General features: G+C 40.8%; 1 protein-coding gene across 2 annotated transcripts in view; it reads left to right on the top strand.

The window, feature by feature from the left end:
- The window catches only part of grk6 (G protein-coupled receptor kinase 6), a 45959-nt gene extending 19359 nt beyond the window's left edge, over positions 1-26600 (top strand). For both annotated transcript variants that reach the window (XM_041953051.1, XM_041953052.1), the window contains exons 4-16: positions 3373-3450; positions 4522-4622; positions 8132-8224; positions 13889-13952; positions 14994-15134; positions 15804-15994; positions 16084-16121; positions 18099-18188; positions 18356-18564; positions 19147-19284; positions 20096-20233; positions 20318-20452; positions 21025-26600. In XM_041953051.1, coding sequence (XP_041808985.1) covers positions 3373-3450; positions 4522-4622; positions 8132-8224; positions 13889-13952; positions 14994-15134; positions 15804-15994; positions 16084-16121; positions 18099-18188; positions 18356-18564; positions 19147-19284; positions 20096-20233; positions 20318-20452; positions 21025-21075 — 1467 coding nt within the window. In that variant the 3' untranslated portion in view covers positions 21076-26600. The remainder of the gene's footprint in view (positions 1-3372; positions 3451-4521; positions 4623-8131; positions 8225-13888; positions 13953-14993; positions 15135-15803; positions 15995-16083; positions 16122-18098; positions 18189-18355; positions 18565-19146; positions 19285-20095; positions 20234-20317; positions 20453-21024) is intronic.
- The last annotated feature ends 877 nt before the right edge of the window (positions 26601-27477 follow it).

Below are 27477 nucleotides of genomic sequence, written 5' to 3'. Positions count from 1 at the left end.
GCTGCACTTTCCCATCCAAGTGTTACGATCACTTCATCATTTTTGCCGTTACAGCCTTGTTGCGTTGGCCGAGAGATGCAAGCGCATCACGAATGAGATCGACCACAATCATTATCTGCCACTAAGAGCAACTCTTTGAACTAGAAATCTTTATGAATACGACCCCTTCTGCTAAATGCTCCACTATGTTCACCAGCAACTCTCGGTGTCTGTCTGCTGTTTGCTGCTGAGCAGGGAGTGTACAGTATGATTTTACAGCTTTTTCTTTGGAAACAACACTATGATAGTGCTGAAAGTGAACCAGAACAGTAAAGCTGTTACTGTACAAATAAACAATGAGCTGAAACTCACCATAAAGCTCCATAAAACTGAGGGGAAGCAGATTCAGCTGATAATTCTCCTTCCTTAAATTACCTTAAATTAAGTGACAAATATTTGTTGAATGAAAACTGTCCAATTGACTTCATTGTACAGAAATCTGAAATGTGTATGGGTAGATACCACCAGACGTAGGTGGGAAAAGATGTTTTTTTTGGGGATTTGGGTTAACTGACCCATTAAAAACTGCGTTTTACGGGCAGCTGGTGGAAGTAAATGGGTGATCTGGTTCTCATGTTGGGCCTTTGATGCAGGAAGTTTAATTATCCTGAAATGCCTCCAACACTTGAAGTTTGGAGTGAGGAGGAGGAGGAGGAGGAAGTAGTTTAATATCTGTTTAATGAAATACAGGAACTCTTGACTTCTGGGAGCAAAGGAGAGAAAAGTGCGTCAGTGTGTCGTCCTCCTCTACCTCCCATGTCGTGTCCGTGACACACACACACACACACACACACACACACACACACACTGTTGATGGCTGAATGGCTTGCTGCTCGCTCTGCTCACTTTAGGAATGTTTTAGTCACTCTCTTGTATTCCCACTGGTGTGTGTGTGTGTGTGTGTGTGTTTGTGTTTCTGGCTGCACACTTAATAAATGATAAACTGTGGTTTCCTCCTTTACTCTTAAGGATACACACAAACACATACACACACACACACTCACATGCACACATGTGAAATGTTACTTAGGACCCTCTTGTGCCTGTTTGTCATCACACTGCTCCAAAATAACTCACACTCAGAGTCCACAGCCATGCTGCAGTGCGGCTGTGCTAAATGCTAATATTAGCTAAATGCACGAGCATGCTAGCATGCCTGCAATGACAATGCTAACGTTCTAATGATTAGCAGCTATGTTTACCATGTTCACTATATTAGATTAGCATTTTAGCATGCTAACTTTTGCTAAAACAGAAAGTACAGCTGAGGCTGATGGGAATGTCATTAGTTTTGAAGGTATTTGGTCATAAACCAAAGTATTGGATGGAGCAGAATTAGACGTAGTAGACATAGAGATATTGTGTAAGGTGAAGTTTCAGGGGATTGTAAAAACTAATACAATCTACTGAACAAATGGATGTCAAGCTCTCACATATAATACAATCTGAATTCTCGAAGGTAATATCCAGAAAACAATATCGTCTTATATTTGGGTATTTCAGTCTAGACCAAAGTAGTTAATCGGCTGACTGACAAAGCCAGTTGCTACGTCGTTAGTGCTAGCCTGGCTGAAAGTCTAAGCTTTGAACTCTTATTGAGATTTAAATACAAATATAACGTATTATTGTGTGAGTATTCAAGCAGTTCAGTCAGACAGTATCAAGTGTTGGATCTGAGGCTATTCTGCGTGTTTGCCTCCCTGTCTCTGAAGGGTCAAATTATGTGACGTATGTTGATCAATCAATCAGTGGATCAGTGATCGTTTGCTGTCAGGTGTGGCGGGTGGAGGTGGAGAGGCTGATGAAGACCTCCGTCTGTGTGAGTGAAGGCAGCGAGGCTCCAGTCTGACTGACCGGCTCAGCCAAACTGCTTTACAGCTTTCAGCCGTCCAGCGGATGCGACTCACATACAAAGCAATTAGACTCTGTTTTACCCCACAACCGCTTCCCGTCTCTTCCCTGAGAACTCTGCGAGAGGACGGGATGGAGAAGGAAAATGAGATTTGAACCGTCTCCGCTGTCACTTAGCATTAGTTTACAGGCTCTCGCTGTGAGATTGGAGAGGAAGCACTTTGGAGTTTTCCAGTCAGACTTAGTTTACTGCAGGCCATTCAGAGGGATGGTTAATGTGAGGGGGAGTGGATACAATCAGTTCATTTACTGCAGGGTGTGGAACAGACCTCCCTGAACTCGTCAATTAACCCTTAAATTGGTGTTTTTTGAAGCTGAGGCCTTGTGAGGTTTCAGTGGACACACAGGGAGCTGGTGTTACAGCCGAGCAGTCATTTGATATTATTGTTGTACCTTCAGTACAGTCATTATATCATCATGACGATTGTATCGTAGCTGTACAAAATGTCAGATATGAATGATTCAAAGCTACTTAAAAACGAATGAAGCAAGTTTTTCTTTTGAACATGTGACTCTTTACTGCTTTTATCTGTTCCGAACATCCTTGAAATGTCCTTTTTAAGGTTATACATCATTAAAGACTAACCATGTTGCTCAGCTTTAGCCGATAGTAGCAACAGAACAGTGTGTGTGGTTGGAGCAGCACAGAAAAAACAATGACAAATCTGATTAGCCTGTTGAAGCACTTACTTCCTGATACATGGAGTAAGAGAAAAAGGGATGGGAGGGTCTTTTCTCAGATATTTGTTGGCCTTTAAAAAGTGAAAAACATATGTGACCTTAAAATACAGCTGTTGAAAGTCTTGTTTAGTCAAACTACTTCCTTAATCACTTCTAGGGGGATTGATTCAAAAACATTACATCCATTGTTGTGAAAATTTAGTTTGTATCTTTTGACCTGATGACCTTAATCTACTTTACTTTTATCCTCAGTCTGGATCAAACCAGTTAAATTTTGATATTGACTTATCTGCGCCATGTTGTCAGGAAGTATTAGGTACATAAATGAGACATTTAATGAGTAAAAAATAAACAGATATATAACCTTGAAACTGTAAAATAATTCAATTAATATTTAAAACTTGCTCCTTCTATATTCTTGTATATTTTAGTTTTTTTTGTTTGTTTTCCAGCAGCCTTTATTTCAGTACGGCCTTGGTCCAAAGTCTGTTATTTCACAACGCCATGTTTCCCAATGACTGTTTATTTTGATAATATGTGGCCTTTATTATTTATAGTCCCTGTGCCTGGGAAATGGCATACGGATGCTTTTTGTATGTACACGTCATTTGCACATTTGGACCCCAGCAAACTGCATCCAAAGGAGACTCTGAAACTGCCATATTTGGGTGACCAAGGGACACGCCTGTAGCAGCTGATGGTCACCTCCGCCTCATTTTGTCTTCATGTGTTTCTCTGCAGGCGGAGTACGAGGTGACTCCAGATGAGAAGAGGAAGGAGTGCGGTCAGGAACTCGTCGACAAATACTTCAACCCAAAGGTAGCTGCTGCTTGTGTGGACTTTCTAGTCTGTTTTCCTGTTGGGAAAACTACTTTCAATTAAAGACATTTGCTGCTGACTCAAATCACAAATCACAAATCAATTTTTAGATCGATGTCAAACTTTGTAGGCAGTCACTGGCTTCCGTTTAAGGCTCTGAAAAATCTGCATACTTTGAATTGCATAGGAAATCATTTTGCTGATGTTAATAATATGTGCAAAATAAATGAACAAATTAAAAAATAGCTAAAAATCAACTTGACCTCTGGCTTGCAATAGATAATCCATCATTTTAACAACATTCCAATTGAATTTTTATTAGAAAGTTATTGATGTTTGAGAGGCACTGCAAGTATCCTCCAGATGCTGCATTCAAGAACACTCTCCAAGATCAACTAATTTAATGCAAGAAACCTTCAAATTCAGATATATTTTACATGACATGCAATTCAAGTTTTTATTTTTCTCTGGGCTCACTCATGTAAAAATACAATGTACAAATGAAATACAATTAAGAATGTACAGAAATACAATCGAGTATTGCATTTTCCAAACAAAAAAAGACTACAAAATATCATTTATCCCGAAAAATAACAATATTAATGAAATGAAGAAAAAGTATTCTCCACTTTACAGAGTTTTCATGAATGCACCACAAGTAGAGAAAATAGTAAAGGCTTATTACAGCCTGTCAAGATTATCTGAAGTTAGAAATCTAATCCACTAATCTGAAACCACTGAAACCACCATCCTTTAAAGATGAACCTTTACAGCAACAGCACAGAGACAATGTGCACTAATTAGTATTGTGAAAATTTAGCTTTCATGTCTGCAGTGCAGGCAGGTTGAGGTTTCCTTCCTGCTAACTCTATCTCTCTGTGCTTCGGTCTCGCCTGCATCTGTCTGTATCTGTGCACATTCAAGTCTGAACATGCAGAGGTCTGCAGAGTGTTGAGGACAATCATCTTCCAGCACCTTCTTAAACCCAGCTCATCTGGCTTTCCTCTGTGAGTTCACTGTTAGAGTTGAGTCACCGTGTTTACCTGGTCTTCGTGTTTTTTTGCGGTGCAGTCGGAGGACCACGTGCCTGAGGTGGAGGAGGCCATGATGGCTCAGTGTGCAGAGAGGCTGCAGCAGGAGGCCTGCAAAGAGCTCTTCAAGGACTGTACCAAGTAAGCTCACTGGCGTCCCATGTGTGCTTGTTAATTTTGGTCCATTATTTTGTTATTTTTTTCAGGCAAAGAATTTAATGCATTGCTAAAATACTAAAATAATCAATATTTTATGGAAAAAAAAAAACAGAATTGCATACCTTGCAGTGTAGAAAAACAACAGATCACAAGGTAAAGAGGTGAAATTTACAGAAAATGTAATTGCCAAAAACATTTTTTTATTTTAATAATATTTTTCTGGTTAATTCTGAGTTTCCCCATAAGTGTCCATGTAGCGCTGATGATGCAGGATGATACAAATGAAATCATGAACACTTAATAAAATCATGTGTATTAGATTACCCTCGACACTCGTATATTTGGGAACTTACATACATCATATGTAATGTGGGCAAACCAAAGCCAATTATTTCTGAATTTAGCACATTTTAGGAGCTGTTGCTCCAACCTGAATAAAAGAACCCTGCTGCCTATATGTTAGCTGGCTACCTTGGTAGCTAAGATTGGTTCATGTGACAGCAGAATATGAGGCTATATTGCGCAACACAATGCAAATGTGACGAGTTGTGCATTGTTGGTCTAACATTAACTTACCGTAAATTAATGCCAGTCATGTTTTTTTCTCTCTAGCAGCTCAACCAAAGAGGGCAAATGGGCTCTTGCTATTGGCCTGGGTACATGTATACTGTCGGCTCTGTCAGTGTTAGCTATGGAGTTAATTTCCTGCCATGATGTAACAAACAAAACATGTTTTACAAATGTCCAACGATTCACAAACAGAGTGTGGTTTGCAAATGCAAAGCACCATTAACAAACTAATGCATTTTGTTTTGCAAATACAAAACGTACCTGTCAGACAAATCCACATTTCTAATACATCATGCTTCAGAAACAAATGCAGCATGTCTTACAAGCACAAGAAATATGCTGACATGTATGACTCTTTAACAAATTTTTTTCCTTCTGAATGTTTCCTCCACTTTGCCAGATTCCCCATGTCTTCTTACTGCAAACTATCCAAACCCTCATCTTTCTCTCTGTGAGGTTTCTGTTCTCTGGACACTTCAGAAGAGATCCCGTGGTGACGCTACAATCGTGCATCGAAAGCCACATTAAAAAAAAAGGCAGAGAAAAAGCTGGCAGTCTGAACCCTGACCTGAATGTCGGCTCTGTCTCTGCTTCAGGTTCTGGCTGAATCTCAAGACTTTTACGTCACAGGGCTCAAGTCCAAGTGAAGGCACGAGTCGCTGTGACTTCATCTGCTGAGTCGTTGTAGTGTGGTAGTCGCTGTTGTTTTTTGTTTGCTGACAAGCTGAAGTCAGCAAATTTATGACTTCACGATTCCGTGTTGGATTCTGATTGGCCCAGAGGAGGACTGCATCAGGGAGCGAGGACGCAACATGTTCAAATCAACACGTCCTCATACCTTAACGACTGACGCAGTCGATTGCCAGTGACTCCCAAAAAGGACATATTGGAGAGTACCAGCACAGGCGTACCCCGCCTTTGCGGTCACATGGCTAAGGTTGTGAAACGGCGTCAGTTTGCTTAGGTTAAAGAACAACAACTGCTTGGTTAGGTTCAGGAAAAGATCACGGTTTGGGTTAAAAATGTTACATGGCATAACTTATTAATGCTATGTAAGTTAAGTCAATGTTGACTTCACACAGGACATTAACGTTGGTCTCCTGGGTGAAAGTCCTGTGTTTGTTTGACCCGTCCATCCGCCCCACCTCCTCCATATGCAGACTTTCTTGTTCCTGATGCTACGTCACCTGACTTCCTCCTTTGCTCCCGTCATAGTTACTATGACCATTAGAGGTCGCAGCCGAACAGTAAACGTAAACATTTGGAGCCATAAAGGTCCAAATGCCTGGAAATATCCTGGTTCCATTGATTTTAATGTCACCCTCACTTTTCAAAATCCCATTTGTTTCTTGACTTGTTTCAGATGAGCTCATGACAGTCCAGCCTCAAGCCTGTAACATGAACTTTTCTAACACTGGATTTGTTCTCCAGTGTTTCCCAGATTAAGAAGTTCAGTCTGTTGCTGTTGAGAGAACGCTGCACTTTCTGACCGTCCCCGTTGTTTATCATGGTTGGAAAATATATCTGTGATGCAGAACGAAATCCAGTTCAAATCAAGACGAAATTTAAATGACTGGTTGTGGACTAATAAGAATAAGAAAATGAAGTATTCACCTCAAAACTAACAGGAGATAAATACATACAGGTTGGAAGGAAAAGTATTTTCTAAGAAGACTTCATGTTTGTGATGAGGAAGAGATAATTATTTATTCCAAAAACAACGCTCACACGTTGAGTAACTTCCTGTAACGGCTCTGCTCATGCTTGTTGTGTGGGTGTGAAGCAGCACAGAGGCCAGTTTGTTTTTCAAGCCACATCAAGAACAAGACATGAGTAATTTACTACGGTGCTGCTGCAGACAGCATGAACACTACAAACTTTGATGTGTGTTCATCTTTATCTGTGTGTCCAGAAAGTAAAAGATAAGATAAGAAACTCTTTGGTCTCATTTTGATTCAAACACAGAATAAAGACCCTTTTTTTCTGACTGTATGAGTTTGCCACCTTGTTCCAGTCAGTCACATACTAATTATGTGAATTCCTTTATGTCTATGAATTGCATATTCCTTCTCACTTTGTCAGTATTTCAGTCAGAGTGACCTTGATCCAGACATTTGATATGTCAGCGGACTGAAAACTGGGGTAAATCCTTCCTGTATTAGATCACTGCAGCAGGTTCTAAAGGCAGCAGATTGCCTGAGTTAAGCCCCTTTTTTGGGAGATTATCAAGTCTGAAAAGAAATTGTAACATAGTAGAAATATATATTAATCTAACATATTAATGTACTAGAAACAACTGATTATGGGAATTGATTCAGAATCTAAGCAGAAAAGAATGTCCTCCCTAATGTAAACCCCCAAAGCTAATGAACAAAGGTTTAAAGTTAAGACCAAATTACAAAGGAGTGAAACTTAAAGTGTGATAATGTAACAAATGAATGGAGAAATAACACATTGGTCTTCTTATTAATTCAGTTCATAAGCACAAAAAAGACATATGCTCTCTTACTTTCAGGGGCCAACACAGTCTTGCTTGGTCTGGTATGACCAGCAGCTAATGGTGGCTAATGTTAGCTATTGTTAGTAAACTTTAAAGTCACTTTGCAGACTGCGTTTCATCATGTGGACACTTAAAATGACAATCACTGTATATTCTACAACAAAGGGCTGAAACTAAAGCTTATTTTCATTATCCATGAATCTGTTGTTTACTTTTCCAATGAATCTATTCATTTATCAATTAATTGACTAATTGTTTCACCTCAGGAGAATCTTTGGTTAATGAAGGGAAATGAAATGTTGCCACTTTTGGCCACATTTGCTGCTTGCTCAGCTAAAGTTAGAGTAGACTGACATTAAGTCGCTGCGGTGTGTTTACACTGAAAATGACCTGCAGATGCTCTCCTTTGTGTTTTTTCCAGATTGATCCACGACTACCTGAGCGTGGCGCCCTTCGCGGACTACCTCGACAGCATGTACTACAACAGGTTCCTCCAGTGGAAGTGGCTGGAGAGGTAAAGTTCAATATGAGCGTCATGAACCTCCCCGTCTCCTCTCTGTTTTTTTGTTTCTGCTTCTTCTTTTCCTTTTGCTGCCGTCTCTCTCTTTAATGTGCATCAGCATAATGCCTTTACACACATACACACACACACACCACTCAAAAGCTTACTCAGGCTCATTCAGAGGCTACATTAGCCTTAAACTCCACCACAGTACCAGTAACAACACGCTCAGCAAGTTGCCTCATTCCTTCCTCTCCCCAGTGTCTTCATCTCCTCGGGGTTAGGGGGGTGAAAACAACGCAATCCATGAACTTCACCTTGATATCACCATTGCATATTTCAAGAGAGGAGCTTGAAATTGCACAACTGCAAAGTTTCACAGTTGAATTTCAGCAGTGAGGCGACTTTCAAAACAGGCTGTCGTTGTAGCCTGAAAGGTCAGACACAAGTGATTCTGCTGTGTGACGTATAATACCTGAGAAGGTTTTGTTTATTGTAATTACGTGTGTGTATTATGTGATGCGGGAAGCGCAGCAGGTGATTCTGGTGTCTCATAATCACAGTGAAGAGCTTTCAGTAAGGTAGAAACTTACTGACCAAATTGTTTCCTCTAAAGTTACGTGCTTACCTGTTTATTTAGTTTAACCTTGAAGTCCTCATCGAGATTAAAAACATCATTTTCTAGAGAGAAACAAGCAGTTTCTGCTTCATTTTTCATGATTTAAATCCACAGTGAGTCCAGATTTTGCTATTTTAAATGCAGTAGCAGAAGGTTTCAGGCAGAGGGAGCAGCACATGTGAACCTGCTTTACCTGCTTCAGTGCAGACTTTACTGACTTTCAATGAAACCCGGGAACAAAGAGCAAAGCTGTTCACATATTTATTTTGAATACATTTACATAGATACAAATTAAATTACTGGGTGTAATGATAGAGAGTCATGGGTGAAACACATTGACATCATTGTTAGGAAAATGAGAAACGGCAAGAAAATCCCTTCTTTATGTTCCAGCACACATTCAAGTGGTGAAAGCTTTATTTTCATGCCACCTGGACTATCACTTACCTGTGTGGTTCTCTGCATCAATAGGTGTGCTGAGGAAATAACAGACTGCCCAGAGACACCAGGCCAGTCTCACAATGCCCCATAAGAAGGAACACAAACAGCATGCTTGGGAAACTCTCGTGGTTACCACTAGAGGAAAGGCTTGCACAGGCACATTCTTCAGCAAAGGCATTCATTCCACTAAACTCAAGTCTTAAACAGTCAAATTATCAAAGTTAGTGGTTTCACTAGAACATCAGGTGATGGCCAGATCTTTGCCCAAAATCATTTATTGTGCCATCAATCACTGGAATTGCTGCCCCCTTTATGTGCATCAATCTAATAGCACATCCTCATTCATACCATTTAAGAGTGTGTTACTTCAGCAGCTGATGAATAGTCCAGTGTTGGTCATGTATGGCGTCTTGTTCTTGTTCCTCGGTGATGGCACTGAGACGAATCCTGTGACTGCTTCAACCTTCCACTCACTGGGTTAGCAGAGTCAGAAATGAATGTACATGAGAATGAATGTTTGAGAAAATTTCAACAACCACTTCATGAACGTAACACAATTAGACGTGAATGGGAGACTGATTGAGCATCCTGTGGAGGGAAGTGTCATGTGACCTTTACTCTAACGACGCAGCTGGACTGCCACGTCTTCATGAGGATTAATCGGATGAAACTGCTGTAGCAGAGAAGTCGATCCAGTCATATTACTAAGACAAAGACGCACAAATAAACTAAAATCCCAGGAGTAGTTTCCTTGGCACTCGGCAGGACTCACGGACGCAGACTGTTGAGAATTCCCAGGAAAAACCAGCATCTCAGTTCTTGGCATTCAGCTGTTCCACACTGCTGTCTGACGTAGTTCAGTCCAGAATCACATAAGTGTTAATTTGCCGGTGGAGAAATTAATCTGTCACAAGAATAATGGTTGTTATGAGTTTGATCTGGTTTGTTTACAGACAAAGGAAAGTTTATGTGGGTCTGCGTCCCATCAGGGACGTCTGATGGTTCCCAGACTCCACTTTGAAAACCTCAGCGATGCTGTAAACACACGGTCTATCCTGCAGAAGACTGGAGTGTTTAGGTTTGATGGTTAAACCGGTGTTCTTCAAGGATCAGCTGAAACAACTCACATGAGATAATAATAATCCATCTGCGGCAATCCTCGTTTAAAGATCAGGCCCGAATCCAAAAGGTGATGACAGAGACACGTGAGCCGGAGAGACAGAAAATCAAGAAAATGAAAGAAACAAAAGGACGAGAGAAGGTGGAGGCAGATGGTGCGTCTGTGTGCCCACCAGGAACCTTTTACAGTGTTGGCTTCTCTCCTCATTATTTACAGCAGAATGAGGCCTGTTTCCTCCAGCCCCACTAGCTGCTCGTCAGATAAAATCTCTGCATGTCTGGCATGTTGGCTTTCCAGGAACTGTGTAAGGTTGATGACCTCGAATTTTTCTCTTCATCCAGTGGGGTTTAGAGAAGTTTTCACAAACCACAGGGTCACTGAATTCCCTCCACGGAGAATTTCTAATCCTTCAACTGCAGTGAAAACATGAAAACCACCACCATAATTGGAGTTAAAATGTTTTCCTGCAGCAGCAACGTCAGGCCAAGAGATGTTGCAAGACGTGTCAGGAAACAGGAAATGACCGCAGAGTAGAGCTTCTTATGAAATCGTTAGTAAAATAAATAAACTAGCAAATAAATAAGTTAAATTTTTTTTTCCTCCAGCTGTCCTTCAATATGTCTAAAGAACAACAGAAAATGTAGCTTCATGCCTCTTTTTTCCCGTAACAGAGATCTAATTTGACATTTTGGGGAATTTGCTTTGTTGGGTTAAATAAGAAGATTGTTTCATATCTGCCTGTTAAATAGCAGGTTAGTTAGCTTAGCACTGGAAGCAGGGGGAAACCGCTAGCCTGCCTCTGTCCAAAGGTAACAAAATCCACTTACCAGCCTCTGTCATATCGTGTTTGTTTAATCCGAATATAAACTGAAGTGTCAAAACAACTAAATGTCAGGTGAGACTCCAGGAAGTCACTGCACCCAGCCAAAGAACCAGTGTGGCACATCAACCCTTCGTAAAACTACAACTTCACACAGCCTGTGAAGACTAGAAATGTTTTGTGTCACTCGGAATTCATAAATATGATTTATTCCTGTGTTTCTGATAGTTAGAGATCAAATCCTAAAGGGTCAGAACCCTATTGTGTTTGTGCCAGTTTATTATTATTGTAATTATTATTATTATAATGCTCTAACGCCTTAAATAGCTAGAAACACAAAACATCCAGCAGCTGCCAATGATGAGCAAGTGCTTCCCAGCAAATATGAGCCCAGTTGGCCAGATGGTGGCGCTGTTATTAAGGCCACGCCGCCATTAATCCAATCCTGTTTAGCGGGAAAATGGCCACATCTTGTTAAGGATTTGTCAAATCATCACAAATCTTGGTACGCATCTTCAGGCCATGATTGGGAATAGGCCATGCAAAGCATTTTGAGCCCGACCTATAGGGGGCAACACAAAAACAAAAAATGTGTACCTCAAAACCCAGTGGGCAAAACTCACTGATTGAAGTGTGCATGCTCTGGGGTCGAGTATTAACCATATCTAAAGTACTACATCGATTGATGCGAGTGGGTGAGGCGTATCACACATGCGCTCATCACTCAGGCTGCCTTTGAGCAATCCTGATTAAACTCAGTGGAGACGTCCTGAACATTCCCACAGAACGAGGGAATGAAAGAGGAACAAATGACGGAACGTTTGAGTGTGTAGTTGCTGAAATGCTGCAGGCCATCTGATGATGAAGCAAGTGTGTGATTAATCTCGCTCATTTTCTAAACAAAATTAAACGAGCTGAAGTGACTCACCTCTGTGAAACCTGAAACTCACTCATTGCTACTAGCAGCTTTAACTTTGGCCAACTGAGCTTAAGGTGTATTACCACCACCATCTGACCCAGAGCAGGGCTGATCCTGATTTGCATGTAGGCGGGAAACCTATGACGAACTGCAATCACATTTGTGATTTGACCAACAGAGGTGATATATGTGGCTGAGTGTAAATAAAAGAGTATTATTTGACCTGGATACAGGACACCGCGAACGACAACACCTGAAGAAGAGCTCTGCCCCGTCTTGCCCCTGGTCTCAGGCCAACTGGTGGTTTACAGAGAAGCAGTGGATTCTAGTTAATGAGCGTGTGTGGCTTTGGACACGCCACACCTGCAGGTTGTTCATGACGAACACCTGCATTTTCCAAAATACCAGGTCATTATTTTGAAGACGGTTATGAGAAAAATGTAGCTGCATTTTGGGATCTTAGATATTGTAAAGTACAGACTGAGGAGATAAACAAAGCTTAAGAGTTTGATTTCACTGATACTTATGTCCTGTCATCATATATTAGGACATGAATAAATAAATACGTTTCAGGTGATGTGAGCAGAGAATGAGGACCCGTGTGCTATAAGCAGACAGTACAAACACTTCACAAATGAAAAACAGCAAAAAAAACACTCAACTGATGGTTAGCTAAAGCACACATACTCAGGCTGGAAGCATTGCCTCTACACTGGAGCATCGACTGACCAGCTGAACGGACTTATATACCCTCAGACTAATTGGCTGATTGAACAGGGCTGGGTAATGGCTGATGAAAGGCGCAGTCAGGGACCTCTGAAGGCCAGAACAGGGAGGCAACGCCTCAGGGTTATGGCCAACTTTAAACTATTTAACTTCTTGAAAGTCACTCAAAGTAAGTTAATATTGCTCCTAAAACTCAAGAATTGCATCGGCAACAGTCTCTACCCAGAATTATTGTAAGACAAGTTTAAGTCCCTGGAAGTTAGAAGTTAGCTGAAAATCTGCAGCCCACAACCAATCCCACGACCAGCTGCATGCGACAGCGTAGCGGCTGCTGGGCAGAAGGCCGATGAAGCATTTGAACTTCGAAAGCTAATAAAAGCAGACAAATCACATCACATCAGGCATTGCAAAAAACAGCAGCTAATTGTAGCACATGCTAAACTTTAATAAAACATGTTCTGCAACACGATAATGTTACAAAATGTTCCTGTATATCCTGCATTAAATCTGTATTTGGCAAAGAAAATAGTGTCTATTTAGGATGTCAGTAGGTCCACATGGGGCTAAATGCATGAATAAACAAACAATACCAATTATTGAACAATACAGTGTTAAAAACAAGCAGGAGAAGCATCATCACGGGGCTAATTAAGCAATAAATGACTCATCCTGTTTTAATGAGTCCATGCTCCAGGGTCCATTTAATTTACATGCTTAAATGACCAAACTGTCCAAAGGGAGAAGAAATGGGTGTGTTGAGTCCTGGAGGGACCAGTTCATCGCTGCTGCTGGTTGCTCCCACCTTAGCTTCACATAAATCCAAGTAATTAATGATGCTCCAAGAAAGCACCATTTAAAAGTTTCCACCTGATAAACTTCATCTTACACATTATCATCAGAAACAGTTTTTTAAACTATCCTGTATGTAAGTCCCCAGGATGGCAAGATCACGAATTAATGAAGAATTCTTAATTGGACCTTTACATGTGTCGAAGTGTTTGTTAAATTAGTTTATCTTTGTGTCCCAACAGGCAGCCGGTGACGAAAAACACATTCCGACAGTACAGAGTTTTAGGGAAAGGAGGCTTTGGAGAGGTGAGTACGCTCTGTTTTATTTCTAAAAGAACTTAAAAAAAAAGCTTAAGTTGCATCAACAGAACAACTCACAGAGGATGGGATCTTATTAACAAGTAGGAATTAATAATTTAACCAGGATACTGTGATCAAAGCTAAATCCTTAGCTGAAGTTATCTATGATATCCAGCACATTGACAAGGCAAAAGACATTTCATCCTCGGACCAAACTGCATCATGTTTGGTCCAGATTTGGCCCACTGTGATAGAATCCTGGTCTCGTTTGATCTCAGTCTGTGTGGTCTCTAAGTCTCTATTCAGTTTTTATCAAAGAAGGACAAAGTTGACCAGATGAAGCAGGAGGCTGACTTTACAACAAATATAGGATGGTAGTGTTTATTTGTGTCATCAAACTTGAATTTGAGCTTTAGCATTAACCTATAAAATCACTACAGGCTGCAACTAAACCTCTCTCTTTTTATAAGGTGTATAAGTCCATATTTGGCTGCTTTTACTTCAGTATTAAAATCCACATCAGCACCACCTCCATCTCGACCTGCTTTACTCTTTTCTGTTCCCGTTAAGTGCCCCTTAATGCAAATTAATAATTAGATATTGGCTAAACATCATGATATCATAATTTTGTTAGCAGTGTTTAGATACAAAAAACGTGTTCTCAGTGAATGTTTTGTCATTGAGCTCATTATATTGTAATTTATTTTCTGAGCTCAGTGATCTCATAGAAATCCCAAAATAGTGTCAGGGGAAACTTGTTTTGGTGGAACGTTTGCCTTAAAATGGCTAAATCCCTGCAGAACCAATCAGGCCTGCCTGATCTTGGTGAAAACTTGCCACTTTCAGCATGTAGGTTGCGAACTCGAAGGTTCATTTCCATCAAACAGTGTAACAGAGTGTCCTGAGCTGCTGTCCTGCGTTACCTCGTTAGATCATTGACAGTCACGGTCTTATTTGGTGCCCTGATGCTCTCACAGAGGAGAAGTCACAAGACATAAATATGAAGATACAAATAGAGAGTTTATTGTGTCTTGCTTCACCCTGCAGGTGTGTGCGTGTCAGGTGCGAGCCACAGGGAAGATGTATGCCTGTAAGAAACTGGAGAAGAAAAGGATCAAGAAGAGGAAAGGAGAGTCCATGGCGCTCAATGAGAAACAGATCCTGGAGAAAGTCAACAGCAGATTTGTCGTAAGCATCACATCTTATCTACAGTTTACCATTCGTTTATTTTTAACCTGCAGTTTTTTAATTTAGACTAAATCTTTAAGAATTCCAGCAAATATATAGTTTCATTTGTTAAAAAGGTTTTGATAATTGCCCCGAAACAGCTGATGACTGTAGTTTTTATCTAAATATTACTCAAACAAAAGTAAATGGACTATTTTCAGCAGGATTTGTTGCTCTTTTGTTGTTCTTTCGTCTAAAAAGGGACATTTTCTTCATGTTTCCTCCTGAGTTTTCTCTCTGTGTGCGTCAACCAAACCGTGAAATCTGCAACATTAACAACTGCAGTAATTAAAAGACAACATGGAGGTTTGTTCTGTCTCTGGTTTGGTTTGATTCTCTGCCAGATGACCGTCTTGCAGCTTATTTGATTTGGACTCCAAATCCAGTCATCTTGTCTCAGGGTTCAGCAAGATGTCAGTGTCAAAATACTGTCACATAACTTTACTGAACAGAAATTAACTTTTGCAGAAATGTTGTTAGCTGGTTGTGTTTTTAGTTGTGGAAGCAACTTTACTCTGCTGCTGAATTTAAACTCTCAGCAGCTAATATGAGTCTGATCAGCGCGGAAGCACCTGAATCATCACCTTGCAGCTTTCTCATCATTAGCACACGACACTCCTCTGTCTCCAGGTGAGTTTAGCCTACGCCTACGAGACGAAGGACGCTCTGTGCCTTGTGCTGACCCTCATGAACGGAGGAGACCTGAAGTTTCACATCTATCACATGGGCGAGGCGGGTTTCGATGAGAAGAGAGCCGTCTTCTACTCTGCAGAGATCTGCTGCGGGCTGGAGGACCTGCACCGAGAACGCATCGTCTACAGGTCAGCGTCCTCCAACACAGACATGTCTCACTGTCTTTCCACTCTGCTCAGTCTCATTGGCTCTCCTCTCTATTCTCTTTCTCACACAGAGACCTAAAACCAGAGAACATCCTGCTGGACGACCACGGTGAGTCACAGCGTTAGAGGAACTATGAATGACTGATTACCATGAAAAGCCTTTGAAAACTAAATTAATTAAAGTGCTTTAAAACACTTAGTGCCCCTTCTTTATATTCAGTGTTGACTTACCCTATCTAAGGAGATCATTATCTCTGATGTCCATTGTGAATAAACTACCATAAATCTGCTTTGAAAATAATCAGAACTTGCCTGAGAAGTGTGACGTTTTTAAGTTTCCTTCAGTCTCAAAGTGATCCAGTGATAGTTGTCTCTACATCCAAGGGTACACTGCAAACAGGAACTGCTAATAGCTAATTCGGCATACTTTAGATGCTGAAAATTTGCCAAAATGTCAACAATTACAGGCTGAGAGATGTCCTGATGTGGGGCCCCACAGTGTCACAGTTACAGCAATCACTAAACATAAGCTGTAAATGTTAAAGCAGGAGACAAATTAAATGTGAGATTCAGTAGGAAGACTGCAGTGGTGAAAGGAATAAAAACTTAAAAGCCCTTTATAACACCAGTCCACTCTTGTTCCAGAGATTTTGACCATATCACACAGTCTTCATCAGCAGATGAAGTTTGCTCAGTTGTGATGGAACTATAGACGTTCAGAGTTGTCCTTTATTTAGGGCTTTTAGGATCCATGTGCTACAGTTGAAAGCTCTGAAACAGGACAGTAAGTAGACTATGAGTTGAGATTGTTTTAAGGTCAATAATAAACTAGAGACACAACTTTTAAAGAAAGAATTTAGCAAAACAGTTTTAAATTCCACTTTATTCCTTATTCAAAGACAGATGACTGAAATGGATTTTCTTTTACTTAATAAATTTAATTATCCTTTGTGTTTGTATTAGTGCATATTTTTTTTACATCACTTAAATGCAAATTTAATAAGTAGATTTACAGCAGTGAGATGATTTCCTGCTGTGAGTCACCAGAGGGCGCTCTGGTTCCAGCAGAACGAGCTGATCTGAAACCAACTGAAGAGTGATTCTCTCCTGAGGAGTTCAATCACACAAGACAATCTGATCTAATTAAAAAAAGACAAAGACAGACCAAGACAAACATTGTCCCTCAAAACCAAAAATAATGTCCAGTTGTTTAGTAAAGAGTGCGCTTGAGTTTGGTTGGTTTGGATGTAACAGAGCAGCAGAATCAAGATGGTTTTAGCATTTTGGTGTGAGGTAAAGTTAAAAAAAATGTTTTATGCAAACTTGGGACAAAATACTGAGCTGCAACAAACTGCAGCAGCACTCGTGTGCTCGGTTATAACAGAACTGAAGTCAATACACGTGGCTTCAACATTCAGGAAGTCGAGACAAAGGTCAAGAAGGCATAAAGATGCAGAATTTCATCAGATAATGTGGCCGACCTTTAAACACATTTCTGCTCTTTGCATCAAAGGAAAGACACATAAAGTCATCTCAGCACACGATGCTCTCAGAGTGGCTTCTCATTAATCACAAGATACAACATCTCAGCATCTTTACACAGATCAGCATGAACAGTTTTTAATACAAGTCAATACGACAAAGAAGGTATTATTGATTTCTGTTTAGAGATTTGTTTTGGTTTTATGCAAATGATTATAAATATCTCCAGCAAATGATGTTTTTGTGACATATTTAAGTATTTTGCATGCTTCTACTCTGACCTCTGCTCATTTTTTTAACTAGTTTACATTGTTTAAGAGCATCAGTGTTTACTTTGCACACTCCATGCAAGCTTTAAGAGTCAGTAAGCACCCAAAGTAGCTTCGAAAGTACAGAACAGAAAAATGAACCTGCACAATATTTTTTCATGTAAAAATTAGATGTTCTATTTCGGCTTTGTGATGAATGTTGACAGTATATTTTACGTTCTTTTTTACCAAAGAAAAACAGAAAATATCTTCTCATTTTATTTGAATATATAGAATATGCCTTTTCTTCCGTCTCATAGACTCTTGTGTGCATGTGTTTGTGTGTGTGTCTTCAGGCCACATCAGGATATCAGACCTGGGTTTAGCAGTTCATGTTCCGGAGGGACAGTCCATTAAGGGACGGGTGGGAACAGTAGGATACATGGGTAAGTAACCTCTGACCTCTGACCACTGGGAACTGAGAAGCAAGAGTAAGCCACATTTTCCACGTAGATCAGACAGAGGAACACCTCACTTTGTGGTGTAAGAGATCAAGATTTCATGTTCATGAACCACCTCTGGCTCACTCTCCTGCCTCCCGTCTCTCCTCCAGCTCCGGAGGTGGTGAAAAACGAGCGCTACACATTCAGCCCAGACTGGTGGGCGCTGGGCTGCCTGCTGTACGAGATGATCGAGGGCCAGTCTCCCTTCCAGCAGAGGAAGAAGAAGATCAAGAGGGAGGAAGTGGAGCGGCTGGTGAGGGAGGTGAAGGAGGAGTACTCCAGCAAGTTCTCAGAGGAAGCCAAGTCCCTCTGTAAAATGGTGGGTGGAAGCTCGAGTGGCCTGTAGCTCCATTCTGCTCCATGGTTATGAACAATATTCTAAAAGTGCACCTCAGTGTTTAAAAAACCTTTTTTTGTTTATATGAAGGTACACATATTCACCATTAACGAGTTGCTTATTAGCATGCATATGAGTAGCATATCGGCTGTTTATTAATCATTAAAAAGCACTTATCAATGCCTTATTCTAATGTTTTGTGTATGTATGAAGGGTTGAGGTTAGGTCGTTAAGTTTGTAATTCATGTACAACTTACTATCAATAAGCAGTAATAAGGAGGTTATTGAGGGCAAACTCTAAAAAGTTAATGGCCTAGTAGTTGTAGAATATGGTCATGAATAAGAATGAGGCATTAGTAACTGCTTTATATTGACTAATAAAGAGCCAATATGGTTAAAAAAACCCACTTCAGACCACCCAACACAAAGCTTTCAGGTAGTTAAACGTTGTCTAATAGCTGTATGAATGCCTGTTTTTTCTTCTGACTTTCTCTTGAGTTCCGCATGGTCTGTTTCTGTCACTTCCTGTTGTTTTTAACAGTTTTTTTTTTTAATTCCCTCCAGCTTCTGGCCAAAGATCCTCCTGAGAGGCTGGGCTGCCTGGGAGGCGGAGCCTCCGAGGTCAAAGCCCATCCCATCTTCCGCTCCATTAACTTCAAACGCCTTGAGGCCGGCATGCTGCAGGCGCCCTTCATTCCTGATGTAAGTCCACAGTGTGTAATCTCAGACATGAAGTTGGCAGAACTTCAGGAAGGTTCCAGGATTTTAAGAATGAAGTACAGAAAGAAATGCGCTGAAAGCATTTATGTCGTTTTATGTCATCAGCCCTCATCTGTGTCCAGAACAGAGACAGGTCCAGAAAGTACTAGCACAGGTGTAACTAATGATAGTGATTACAATGCAGGTGTAACGAGTGTCAGAAATGATAGCAAAGTCTTAATCAATAACATCACTGGTAGCTCCGGTGTAACTAAAACATTAATAGCACAGGTGTAACTTGTAGAAAAATTATTGTATTAATACCACAGTGTTCCTAAAGACATATAGTACAGGTATAACAAACAACATTATAAGTACAGGTATAACTAATGACATTAATAGCACAGGTGTATTAATGTTTATTCAAATCTTCTCATGTAGCTTCCATTGAGAAAGCAAACAAGCATATTTCATTTTCCCTTTAAATAGCTGAAAATGAGCCGGAAATTCAGTCTTCTCTACAGCTGTGAAGTTAATTAATCTGATTAATAAGAATATCACTCATTAAATGGATCAGGCCTAATTAACCTGCACAGCGTCTGTAACAGGAAGGCTTCTGAATCTAAACAAAGAGATCTGAGTTGGTTTGAGGGGATTTTGCAGCTGAGTTGCAGAGACTTGAGGTTTACAGATTTTTGTATGAAATGTAATTTCCTCTCTCCTCCTCTTCAGTCTCTCCTGGCTCCTGCCTGTTAGCTAAGCAGCTGAGATGTACATGTGTTGAAGTAGTGGTTTGCGTGTGTGTGTCCTGCAGCCACAGGCCATCTACTGTAAAGACGTGCTAGACATCGAGCAGTTCTCCACGGTGAAGGGAGTGGAGCTGGAGCCCAAAGACGAGTCTTTCTACAGCAAAGTGTCCACAGGCAGCGTCTCCATTCCCTGGCAGAATGAGGTGAGAGGCGTGCTTTCGTAGATGTGTCGTACGTGTGTCCGTGCACATGATGCAGAGAATGAGGTCTGGTCTTTCATCCTGCAGATGATCGAGACGGAGTGTTTCACAGAGCTGAATGTTTTCCACCAAGACGGGACGGTTCCTCCTGACCTGGACTGGAGAGGACAGCCGTCTCCTCCACCCAAACAGGGACTCCTGCAGCGGCTGTTCGGCCGACAGGTCAGTGGATTTTTCTTTTACCTCACAGCGTCTGTGCACAGCAGCTACAGATCAGTTCTTCAGGAGTGGACAGTGTCTGAACTGTGCTTCTCCTGCGGTCGTTTGGCATTTTCGGACCAAACAGTACTGGGGATTCCCTGAGAGGACTTTTATCCTGTTTGTATTTGCACGCCCAATAGGAACACTGAAGGAACGCGGCGGTTGTTATAGCAACTTCACATCTGCACGTCATACAATAAACTTCACTGTCAGCCCATCGTTAAGCCTTAAAATAAAATAAAAATTACGTAAAGATGGCGCCACAAATGTTAACCTCGATGCTGCGCTCTCTTGTTCGGTCATCATTCTTTGTATATATTGTTTATTGTTTATTTTATATTTTTGCACAACTTATTGTTCATTCTTTGTTTTTTTGTCTTTTTTTCGTCCTTGTTCAGCGTCTTTTTTTTTTCTGTGCTGGCACATTGAATGCAAAGTTTAAACTGGAGTCAAATTCCTTGTGTGTGCACACATACGATTCTGATTCTGATTCGATTCTGAAGCGACTCTGTGCTCTCTGCCTCCCCCTGCAGGACTGCTGTGGTAACTGCAGTGACAGTGACGAGGAGCCCACCAGGCTGTGACACACACACACGCGCACACACACACACACACAGGATCTCATTTGTTTACAGGTTTTGCACATTTGTATTTTTAAGATAGTACTATCTCTAAATGTCAGAATGTATATTTTCAGCATAGCCATAATGTTTAGTGTTATTTAAAGCGTGTGAAATATCGGCTGCCGAGGCGTTCTGACCGAGTTGTTTGTTGCTTTTGTTTGTGTTAGGTTGTTTTTTTTTGTCCAGGGAAGGCTTTGCTTTCACATTCATCCACTCACACACGTCCATGTTACTGATCTGGGAGCTGCTGCTAGCCGCTGAGCAGCTCCACTGGAACAATCGCCTGCTGTAAAAGTGCCTTGCTGGAGGGCACTGTGACAGTGGTTACTAAGGGAGGACTGAGCACCTCTTTACTTTTCCCCCACTTTGTCCAGGGAATCGAACCAGTGACTTTCAGCTCATGAACTGTGACCACTTTTCTTCTTCCGCCCTCCATCCTGCTGTGACCAACCTCTCACAAAAGCTCTATTTTTCATTTAATTCTGTCAAAAGTGTGATTTTTATTTTTGCTTGGATATTATGGTTTTGAACTGGGGATGCCAGAGCCATGAAGTTGTCTACATCTACAAATATTTTTATATCAAAAGTATTATTATTTTTTAATTTGTTGATTATGGATTTCTTGAGACAATCGACTCATTGTGTCGGCGCGGCTCCAGTTACTCTTGTCAGTTTTGGGATGTGACTGTTGGACTGTGTTGTTTTAGATGAAACTGTTGTTTGGTCAAATTTGACAGAAACTCTGAGAGTTCATTGACTCACTTTCATGATTATACGAGATGCTTCAAACAACATGCTTGTGCCTTTTTGTTGGTCCTTTGTTTTGTTCTTCACAGTGAATTTTTTGAAGCGGTCCCACAGTGAACAACTTACACATTATGTTTTTATTATGTTATATGGTTTTGGAGCTTAAAAAGTACTGGTACTCTTAACCAGGAGCCTTCAAAGCACACTCGTTCAGCAAGAGTGAGCATGCTTTGCAGGCTGCAAAGCGCACGCTCATTTGGCAAGAATTATGGCAACACTTTATTTTACATGCCCCTAATTTCCTAACAATCTCTGAGAGAGAAACAAGGAAATTATAGAGAAAATAGAAACAAAGCTCTTAGACAGTTTTTGAGTTTAAGTAGTTAACTTTATTACAGTTGTTGATTTTCAGAGGAGTTTCGTTGAAAGAACCGCTCCATTAAAAACCCAGGGAAATATCCCTTCATTGTTCCACTTCTTCCAGTTTGTTAAGTTGTATGTTTGTCTGTAAAATTTAGATCTTTGCATGTTCAGCTGACTTGCTCTGGGCTGACTAAAAGGGTCTAAATTACAACAGTGTAACCAAAATGATCACAGTCTCAGAGACTTGATGTAGAATTGGCCATTTACAACAAATGGTTTTACAGTTAGATTTGATGGGAAGGGCTCTGCTGTTTGAGGAAGGTCTCAAAGAGCAGCAAACAAGGAATAATCTTCCCTTTACCAACATATAGATCAACATTACATTCAAGTCAATAATACCAAAAATACCACATAAGGAGGAGGTTGAGATGTGGGTTGGAGCTGCAGCAGCAAACGTTTCTTACAAGAAGGTCTCAGCAGAGAGATCGTGAGAGGTTTCAGGGTCTAAAGGCAGTCCAGCACACCAGCATGAATATGACTGGATGTTAATAGTGTAACAGCCGCCTGGTAGCTGAGCAGCCGCTGAATGAGCCACTGACATGAATGTATCAGCGGATGCCAGTCAGCTCATATTCAGGCGACAAATTGCTTACTTTTAATACAAAATTCAGCAAAGAACGGCTCGAAAGAGTATTTATGGAAATGCGAGCAAAAATCTAAGCTCTTGTCCAACAACTAACTGCACACCGTGAGTACATGCATTCATCAGAATACGGCAGTACTGAGTAATAAGTGATGACTGATGTGCCGGTGCGCTGTACTAGTGAGTACAGGTGATTACAGGTGTGTACTGGCACCAAAAAATAAGCTCTAAAATATCCGAAAAAGTTTTTTTTTTTTTGGACTTTCCAGTTTCCCAAAATTCATGTACATCAGTTTGGGGGCCAGTGTGTTGCTCAAGGACACATGGACAGGAGGATGGGGGTTTGACTGCCAACCCTTTGACGTTATTGGCCGACCCTCTTTATGTGCGTTTGGAGGTGTGATTTAAATAAGTTGATATCTGATCAGAAAATAAGTAAATAAGGCCAAGTATCTGAACTTTGTTGCTGCAGACACACTTTGTCTAAGTGAATCACAGGTTTATTTTTTTCACTTGTCTCTCAGGGTTTCTGAAGAATTTGCTCCTTCCCACAGTTTTACTCCTGACTCTTCCTCTTTTTTTTTTTTTTTTTTTACTTTCCATGTGAGCAGATGTTGATCAGATGATTTCCAACCCGAGCAGGTTTATAGTCGCCCTGCTTCAAATAGCTGAAAACGAGCTGGAAGCTTTTGGGTCCAGTGGTTTGTCGGACACAGGCTGAAGCTGGTCTGTTCATCACTGCAGTGAAATGGTCGCTTCCTCAAAGAACATGGCCTCTGATTTTAAGCTATTTAAATGAAATACCTCTGAATGTACAAACAGCTGTCATGTTATTTCTGTAGACTGATGTTTGACGAGACAGACAACAGAAACCAGGTTTTGTCCCTTCTGTTAATCTTGGACGTAACAGCAAGAATTCATAAACATGTGGAATTCACCTTAGTGTGTCCTGCAAAATGAACCAAATACTGAAATCCCCACTATGTTTATCAAAACTGAAGCTGAAGGTTGTTGTGGATCATAGATGACCACATTTTAAAGGGGCAGTTCACCCAGTTTTCGCCTCTCGTGGTATCTCGCCATGCAGGTTGTCTTTTATTGGCTCAGGTTTTTTGAAGTGTGATAAGTGTTCCTGCTCTGTGAATTTATCCTGGAAGATTTGGGAGCTGACTAATGTGTGGTGGATAAATATCCCAGCATATATTTCTATCCACTAAAATGACTCAAAACTTGCCAAATTAAACCAAACCGATCTGCATGGCTGGATACACCTGGAGACAGGTGAGGAAATTGTTTAGCGACAGAGCTCTCGACCACTTAAACCAAACCAGTTGTCCACAGAAGATCAAAGATGACAAAGTCCTTCCCATTCAAGGTGCCTTTTGGTGTTTGAAGGTATTCCTCCAGCCTGTAGTCGCCTCTTTTTATACATACTGTATGTGTCTGTACATGTGCTCATGCAAAGCCTGCTGCTGCAGCTTCAGCCCACTTCCTGTCTGTGGTGGCTCGTGTGTTCGTCATCATAAACGTCCCCCCGGACTTCTGAAAAGAGGACGATGAGACTGAAAGGATCCCTGCACTTAAAGACTGCTGTCGACTCTCGCATCCCTGACCTCTGAACTCTGGAGTCTGCAGCGATTTTATAAAGACTGGGAGGTCAAAGGGGAATCCGGCGAGTCGGAAGAGCTTGCTAACATCCTTTATGGAGGTTTAAATCAGGACTGAACTGCTGTGCTGCGTCTCTGCTGTTGGATAACTTCTGTCTGTTTATGTGTTCCTTGTGTTAGTGATGCACCGACACTGTAATCAGCCTTGAAGGATGATTCCAGTTCATTACAACTTGGGCCTAATTTTTGTAGTTTTGTTCATCATTCTTATCTGTAATATTAACATTATATTCACCAAGTTAGAGGCTAAAATCTGGGAACATGGAAACATTAACATGACCAGATCCTGGAAACCTCAACAGATACTATGGAAAATGAGGTCCTGAAGCAATGCTTTCATAGAGCTGTTCTGTTAGTACTGAGGATGTGTGTGTGCACGGGTGCAATATTCAGAATTTATGCCCCATTTTCCCTCCACACATTCCTTATTAATGTGCTGGTTCTTAATGTTACTTACCAAAAGAGCTTAATTTAATATGTTTTTCTGTCATTGTAAGGATGAGCAATAATGTTTTTATCATCCACCCTGTTTAAATCAGGATGAGGGAGGCTGTGGCTGCCTCTAAACAAGGAGGTTGTGATAAAAAATGTCAAATATGCATCAAATGTTTCAGTATAAATGTCCCAACAGTTCATCTACAGTCTTTTTATTAATGCTACCGTGTTCCTAGACCTCAGCTGTTTAAGCTGGTGAGTACAGTGTATTTTCCGACTGATAGAAATGACAAATTGTGAAAGATCAGAATGATCCTTTGAGGTAAAAACTGTTTAAATTGGTAGAAATTAGAATAGAAACCGATGCACTAAAATCTTGATTTGCATGTGTCCACGCGTGCCAGTTTTTTTCTGTATCTCTGGAGATGTTTTGTTGTCATTTTTTAATCCAAACTGGTCGCCCAGCTCTGCTTCAGCATCACCTGATAACTTGAATATCAGTGAAAACGAGAGAAAAGGTTGTGTTTGTGCGTCTTCAGTTGTAAACAAGTCCTGTTTTATTTCACTCATTTTCTTTTCTTGGTTTAACAATAATGTTTTATAGATTTCAAATGACTTTCAACTGCTGAGAGCTTGGTGTGTGTGTGTGTGTGTGTGTGTGTGTGTGTGTGTGTGTGTGTGTTTGCATCATGTTCTTCTGAGCCTGGCTTGTAAACGCTGTGAGAACAGAGAGCCCTCCCTCTGTTTTGTACCATAAAGCAACTTCTTTACTCCGTGTGGTTTTTGTACTTCTACCTTTGTGAGGACTGATTTGAGTTTTCGAGGACATATTTGGACAGTTTGTCTGGTCCTCGCTCATTCAAAGGTTAACAGTCGGTTTCAGGGTTATGAACAAACCAAAGGGACATATATCAACCATGGCATTTTCATATTGTTGTCTCATTTATTAACACATTTCATGGTTTTAATAAGGCAGCTTGCACCAACCTGTACAGCTGCATCAATCCCAGCCGCACGTGGAGCTTTCTTAGTGGAGGAGCTTGCTCACTCTGTAGGAAGAGGATTTTCCCATTCTTAAACCCACCGACAAAGATCTGTTTCAACGGACATGAACAGGCGTAACAGCAGACCCACGTGAATCAGACTTCTTGTATTGTATAGATTTGGGAAACAACGCTGAGGGAGCGTGAGCCTCAGCGTCACAAAATTCTCCACAAAAATCATCTCAAAAGCAGAGCTGGATTGTGGTTTCCCAGAAATCCCTAAAGCTGTTGTGGTGAAGTATTCAGCTCTGAGCCCGGCCCATACCTGCACCTTTAAGACTCAGCTGAACCCACGTACTGCCGAGTGCTCCCTGTGTTACAAAAGCTCCACAGTGAGCAGTAAACTGAGAAGTTGAATCATCATCATTTTGCGTCATTACAGGCTGGTGTAGTAGAGGGCGTCAGCGATGACGCCTTCATGTCTCCATATAAAACCATGAACCTCAGGAGGTCCCAGGAAAGACTGTGGAGAATATCTCAGCAAATCTGAAATTATTGTTTGGTAATAGGAAAAATATTGCATCCATATATATGTGTGTGAGGTGATCGTTTGTATATTTACTGTCACAAAAACCAATAAAATGCAAGTTGACACCACACGAGACATCTCCAATCAACCTGAGACAGTTTTAGCACCTTAATACCAGCAACCTAGACAGTTATGACTCGATTAAAGTCTTAAATTAGGTTATTTTCACAGGGAACAAATGCATCATAATTTAAAAGAGACACGTTTTTTTGCTTTAACACATAATTCTGAAGTAAATGCTGATTGAACAATGTAATGGCTAAAGAATAATGACACCATCAGTGTTTAGACTGGTTCCTAATGAGTCTTGATTTCACGATGTAATTCTGTGGACCTGATTCAGTCCAACTGGCACCATTTCTATCTGCTGTCATGTCTCCATTATAGGCTAAATGAATGAATGAACGCACACTTTTTCTCCTACTGTTTTTTTCTACTCCACCCTCTCACCTACCCCTGCTGTAGCATGGAAATTTGGATCATTTTTCGGTCGCTGTGAGGAAAATGGAAAGCGATCCAACAGTAATGCTACTCGGAATCACCACGACCAATAATGGTGAAAAATATAAGAATACCCATAATGACCCTTTTATGGTTAGGGTCATTATATCAGCGAGGGTCCTCATAAATGTAGTCGTGCAAGCACGTATGTTATGTAACCACTGCTTCACTTTTCCTTCTCTGAGTGATCCTGGTGTTCATGACGCGATTCAAGGATTCGGGGAGTTCAGCTCTGACTGTGTCCAGGTTTGTTGAACTTTGTTTTTACTCTCCGTCAATAGATTGTTCCTTAATCCTGAGAGCCTCACACTGAAGAAACAGCCTCTATTAATAAATAAGCTGCTTTCATTAATTTTCAGTCCACCCAATTCAAAATGTGAATTGCTTCTGCCATTTTCAAGACACTCACAGATTTCTCATTTTTCTCAGACTGGT

This window comes from Chelmon rostratus, chromosome 14 (genome assembly GCF_017976325.1).
Source record: "Chelmon rostratus isolate fCheRos1 chromosome 14, fCheRos1.pri, whole genome shotgun sequence".
In the NCBI taxonomy this organism is placed as follows: domain Eukaryota; kingdom Metazoa; phylum Chordata; class Actinopteri; order Chaetodontiformes; family Chaetodontidae; genus Chelmon; species Chelmon rostratus.
This window is presented reverse-complemented; position numbering and strand designations above follow the sequence as displayed.